Source organism: Colossoma macropomum, unplaced genomic scaffold, assembly GCF_904425465.1.
Source record: "Colossoma macropomum unplaced genomic scaffold, Colossoma_macropomum, whole genome shotgun sequence".
Classification (NCBI taxonomy): Eukaryota; Metazoa; Chordata; class Actinopteri; order Characiformes; family Serrasalmidae; genus Colossoma; species Colossoma macropomum.
In genome coordinates, this window is record NW_023494784.1 from 34,087,406 (window position 1) to 34,093,339 (window position 5,934).

The 5,934-nt window shown below is 38.9% G+C and overlaps 1 protein-coding gene across 1 annotated transcript; it reads left to right on the forward strand.

The window, feature by feature from the left end:
* Positions 1-273: 273 nt before the first annotated feature.
* Positions 274-4,983, forward strand: LOC118807588 (gastricsin-like). The gene is made up of 9 exons (XM_036569628.1): positions 274-406; positions 1,277-1,397; positions 1,630-1,747; positions 2,470-2,588; positions 2,964-3,151; positions 3,535-3,651; positions 3,854-4,001; positions 4,418-4,516; positions 4,659-4,983. The coding sequence occupies exons 1-9, from the start codon at positions 351-353 to the stop codon at positions 4,818-4,820; spliced, it is 1,128 nt and encodes a 375-aa protein (XP_036425521.1). The 5' UTR covers positions 274-350; the 3' UTR covers positions 4,821-4,983.
* The last annotated feature ends 951 nt before the right edge of the window (positions 4,984-5,934 follow it).

Below are 5,934 nucleotides of genomic sequence, written 5' to 3' on the forward strand. Positions count from 1 at the left end.
AACTGAAGGTGACATTCAACAACTCCAAACATAGCTTTGAAATCTCTAAGATAACACCGCCCACTGATTGTGGCAGTGATAAATCTGCATCTGGCATTAATATCTGTATTATCAGCATACATAATGTATAATATACACAACTGGTTTACATAAGGCCAACTAGTTTAGATAAAGCCAGCATCAAATTTGCCACAACATACTCTAAATTTGTTTGAAGAAATCCTTATCACACTAAGGCATTTTTTCATAGAGTCATAAAAGTCACTGCAGTTGGATAAGAGTTGGTTATAAATGATTCTGCTTCAGATGGTTTGAGTTTGTGTGTGAGGACAGAGGTGTGTGGAGGCATCATGAGGTGTGTGATACTTGGTCTGCTCTGTCTGGCTCTCACTGAGGGACTCGTCAGGTAAGAAAGAAATGGGAAAAGAAAGCAAGCATAACATCATTGAATAACCATAGTTAGGAGGATTTTGGAATACCAGATTCATAATGTTGATATGAGCTAAGGGTGGGCACTATGGAAAAAAATATAACATCACGATACTTAAACTCTGTCCCAGGCTTACGACATACTAAGGTTTATTACTCAGTAACTACATAGACTACAATGCAAACTAGCTGATTTATTCCTATGTTATGGAAGAGTGTAGTAAAACTTCGGACCTGCTGGTGGGTCCTGGCCGTTTAAGGGGTTAATCCCTTTTCACAGTAGCCATAAAATGCAAATTCCATCTGTTTTAAAGGTCCTTCAGTTTTTGCAATATTCATTTATTTCTTCCATAACGTTGATGGAATACAATTTGATGGGAATGTGTACAATTTATACAATTAGAAGTGAACTGGATTTTTGTCTTTGTAGGTAAGCAAGAGAGTCCACATTTATAAAAGTGGTTTATTATTAAATGCTATTTGTTTGTGATAGTTGTATACAGAACAAAAATGCTATTAAAAAATGCTATAAAATTGTTTGTAAAGTTTTAGTGTTAGAGAGTGAACAGGACAAAGTAGTAAAACAACTGAGAAAAATAAATTGATATGATGAGGTAATGGTATAATATATTTACATTCACATAACTATTATAATGTAGTATATGTTGTTGTTTGCAGTCTCTCTATAATTAGTCTAAATCTGTTATTGTTATTACGCATGCAGTGTTCTGGGATATACTAACAATGCCCATAACACCACAAAATAGCATATCATGATGTAATTTATCATAATATTGACAACAAATCATTACACCATCTACCTCTGCTTTGCACATCTTTCGTCTAGAGTTCCTCTGGTGAAAAAGAAGACCATAATAGAGGAGAGGGGGCTCCTCAAGGAAATCCTGAAACACTCACAGTATAGTTCAGAGCAAGGTTACACGGAGGACCTCACCAACCAGGACGATGTAAGCTTATCAGCTACAGAAATACTACACAGCTACAAAGTCATTCTAGCGAACTGACTTATTGCAATTGTATTAACTTTGATAAAAAAAAAAAACCTGGTGTAACTGATGAGTTTTGGAAAACTGCCCAAAGAGTCCTTCAAATCTAGGCGTTTTATTACAATGGTAATTGTGTAATACTCAATGCTTTGTATGCTCACAAATTAATGATCCATATCTCTGTCATCTCCAGATGGGCTATTACGGGAAGATCGGTATAGGAACACCTCCGCAATACTTTTATGTCCATTTTGACACTGGCTCCAGCACTCTTTGGGTCAACTCCATCTACTGCAAGAGCAGTGCCTGCAGTGAGTACCACAGATACAGGAGAACTTCAACACATTCAGCTCTTGCTTAACTAACCATTTAAAGCTGGAGTAACTACACATCCAGAGAGTCCTTTGACTGCATCAAGGATGTTACCAATGGCAGGCTCTCTTCTAGGTACTATACAGTGCCCTTAAACTAACTACATAACTACATTCCTTAAAGTAACTACACTGAATTATTCACTAGCTACCATTGAACTGATATATAAGTTTTATAGTTATGACCGTGAGAAGCTAAATTGTGGGCCCACATGCAGATCTTCAGGTTTAATGGGGTTACCCCCTTAAATGGCCAGGACCCGAAGACGGGTCCAAAGTTTTATTACACACTTCTATAACCTAAGAATAGCTCAACCAGTTAGAACTGAAGTCCCTGTACTGAATAATAAGCCTTAGTACGTAACAAACCTGGGGTTTTAAGAGGGTAAATTGCAGTATAAAGTGTGGCTAAAAGAACGCACTGTTGTGTGGTGAATGTGAGGCGTCAGGGTTAAATGGTGTTTGAGCCATGTGTCAGGCATAATGCTGTCAGTCATCCTTTGATTAAGTTGGTCTTAGATAATTAAGTAATGAATAGGGATTAAGGCTGTCAATAAAGCACCTAGCTATTTATTACACCCTGTAATTACAGCCTGGCTCATGTGCTGTATTGAAATCTCCAGTTCCTTTATCCTTAGGGTAATTCTCCTTTTGTTTCCCAGCCTATCATCCTCTCTTCGACCCAAGCAAGTCCTCCACATACCACAGCAATAACCAACCATTTTCAATCAAGTATGGAACGGGCAGCGTTGCTGGTATCATTGGCTATGACACCGTCACAGTAAGCCTGGTCTTACGCTCTGTAGCTAAATATTTCAGCAGAATGTGGTTTAATGCGAGGGGTCCAGAGGAGTGCACAGTTCAGCCCTTTAAACTGTTGGCTTATTATTCAGTTATGTGTGATATTAAGACTCATTTTTATTTGCTAAGCTATAAGTATGAAACTAATATTTAAGTTATGTAGTTAAATTATGAGAGTAAAAACTCAAGTGTGAACCCACATAAAGGTCCTTGCAGTTAAAGGGGTTCTGCTCTAACTTCTCAATTCCTTCATAAATTGAACAGCAGAAACACAAAAGACTTCGAGAGCAATGCTGTGGTCCTATAGGACCATGATTCTATAATTCAGTGTGCTATATGATTCACTGTCTTTCAGATGGGTGAACTGAATGTCACAAACCAGAAGATTGGACTAAGCACATCAGAGCCAGGTAATCACTTTGCAAGGCCTCTGCATGATGGACTCATGGGCCTAGCCTTCAAACCCGACCAGGGAACCATTGTGGACACCATGATCCAAGAAGGTGTTATTGAGGAGCCAGTCTTTGCTTTCTACCTGAGCAGGTAAAGAAAACGTCATACTGTTCTAAAACACTTCAAACCAGTCCAATTACCAATCAGATCTTTGATTATCCTGAAAAAAGTTCCTGAGAACTCCAAGTCAGTTTACACATCTGTTTCTTTCCTGCTTCCAACACATCTCAGTCAATCAACCATAATTCCGTTGTCCTTGTTGATGTGAGTTAGTAGCTAAAATTGAAACTGAATGGGGTCTTCAAACGTCAGACTGAAGACCTCCACAGAAGGTAATGCAAATATAAATAGACCTTGGTTCTTCCATTAATTGCTTCGCTTCATGAATATCTGTCCCTGGAATAGGAAAACATGATCATAATCTGATGTATAAGTGAGTGTGCAGCTAATTCAACTAATGCAATATTAAACAGTGACTCTGAGAATGGCAGTGAGGTTGTGTTCGGTGGAACTGATCCCTCTCAATACCAGGGCCAAATCAACTGGGTTCCTGTACAGCAGGACAGCCACTGGCAACTAGTCTTTGATGGGTAAGTGACTGAACTTCCAAGGACAACAAACTAATTCTTTAACCAGAAAAAACATGGAGTTTTGACAGGATCAAGAAAAAACAAGCCGTGTTTTCTTAACATTAAAGTGGTAGTTGCTATACTGAATCTACAAAGACAACATTAACTATTAATTAAACTATTAACAACATGAACTATTAATTTATGATTTTCTTGCTTTCAGATTTGAGGTGAATCATCAGGCCACAGGCTGGTGTGAGTCTGGCTGTACTGCCATAACAGACACAGGCACGTCTCTTCTGTTGTGCCCTCCGCAGTATGTGGACACTCTCCATCAAATGCTGGGAGCCCAACAGGACCAGAATGGCGATGTGAGCTTGAGTTATACTTTGTCAATGCAAATTAAATGCAATGAACCCCCAAGAACTACATTTAGAGTACTGAAACGTTTTGATTATACATATAATACATACAAAAAGAGTGCAGTCGTCATAAAAGATCTCTGCAGTCTACAACCAAGATAATTTGCCATGAACTTTAGAGAAACCCATATTTTAGCTCGAGCAAGCAAGTAAGTGAAGCCGAATAGCATTGTCTTAAAATTATTCACAAACTTGACTTTAACATACCTTTGACTGGCTGTGTATTGAGAGATTTTTGCCTGCTTTGTTAGGTTGATAGGTGCATTTTAAATGTTTTTTTGTGGTTTTATTGAAAACTAAAGCGTATAAAGTAAATAGTCTGAACATGGGCTTGCTGTAGTTTAAAGCCTGTGTTACACTTCCAGTACGTGTTTGACTGCAGTGAAGTGAGCAGCCTTCCCCCACTTACATTCGTCATGAACGGAGCTCACCTACACCTGCCGGGTTCTGCATATGTGCTTCAGGTAAGAGAGCAAAAGCTGTCTATAACTTTTCTTCTGGCCTGTCCTGTATCATTTGATAATATGCATGAATAATAACCATAATATGTCCTAATTACAAATCTGTGTAAAACAACTGACCTTGCACACAATTGTGGTTGAACAGGATGAAGATTCCAGTGGTTACTGCAGGAGTGGCATTAGCCAATCCCATGAAGAGTACAGAAATGGTCTTCCCTACTGGATCCTTGGTGATGTGTTCCTCAGACAGTTCTACTCTGTGTTTGACCAAGGCAATGCTAGAGTGGGATTCGCTACCCTGGCATAATGTTACACATTTAACTACAAGGTTGTACTTGCAAGTCCATTAATGGCAACAAAGCAAAATGAAGTATATTGTCTTATAACTGCTGGTTTAAAATTCTTGGCCCTTACACTGTATTTTGTCAGAGTGGCTTTTAGTCAGAAATAAATAAAATAATACAATGATACCACCATGTCATGATTATTACAATAAAGACCCTCGTGTCATGACGTGGTTATAGCAATCATCAACTTTGCTTTATGGCGAAACTCACATCTTGTGGCCTCATACGCATGGTCTATATATATCTGCAATACAGACACTGTGGAGATCTTGTGAGCAACATATTGATGCAGCATGTTCAAGGAATAATTATTTCAAGATAAAAAAAAACAGAACAGTCCTACATTAAACTGATGTTTGACTAACAGCAAGTTATCATGTATTATATTACATTCATACTGAGACCAGAGCAATATCAACAAATATGGAAAATAAAATAAAGACAAAGAAAAAGAAAATGCCCAATTTCCACATTAGAGTCAACTCTGTGGGAAGCTCTCCCATTAGCCAAATACTATCCCCTTTGTCACTGTTAGATGATATCTGATGACCTACATAATTAAATCTGTTCTTCAAACTGGCATAGCTAACCTCATTCAAACAAACACCGGATCCTTTCAATAACAGTGGAGTGTAGAGTGAAAGACACCTGTGAAAAGAATCCAGACCCCAAGTCGTCTTTCCCACACTTCACTGATTGGTATTCATCACCCAAGTTGTTTGAGCTATGTGGACACAGCACTGCAGACTGAATATTCATGAGCTCTCAGTCAAAATGAGAGACAAGAGTGACCACCAAGGCCAAAAGCTCTCAGGCTTCTGTCTCAGAAAGGCCAGTTGTGTCAAAGTAGCTCTCTTTAAAGTGTTTCCCCACGTTGTGGTGTGTTAAACATAATGGGTGTTATGTGAGCTGAGAGAAGCCCAGGCGGGTGATTGAGATGACAGCTCTGTTGACAGCACGGTTAGGGCAAGTGTGTGTGTGTGTGTGTGTGGCAGCAGTGAATCTTCAGAGCTTCAGTCTGCTGTGATCATAGTGATCTCAGAACAGCATCTAATCATCTGCTTTCACCATCTG

What these genes read in the sequence shown, in the direction of transcription:
- LOC118807588 (XM_036569628.1), top strand. Translation starts at nt 351, where the DNA reads ATGAGGTGTGTGATACTTGGTCTGCTCTGTCTGGCTCTCACTGAGGGA. An exon ending in ACCTCACCAACCAGGACGAT is followed by an intron (nt 1,398 to 1,629) that starts GTAAGCTTATCA and finishes TGTCATCTCCAG; the next exon opens with ATGGGCTATTACGGGAAGAT. An exon ending in TGGCAACTAGTCTTTGATGG is followed by an intron (nt 3,652 to 3,853) that starts GTAAGTGACTGA and finishes TCTTGCTTTCAG; the next exon opens with ATTTGAGGTGAATCATCAGG.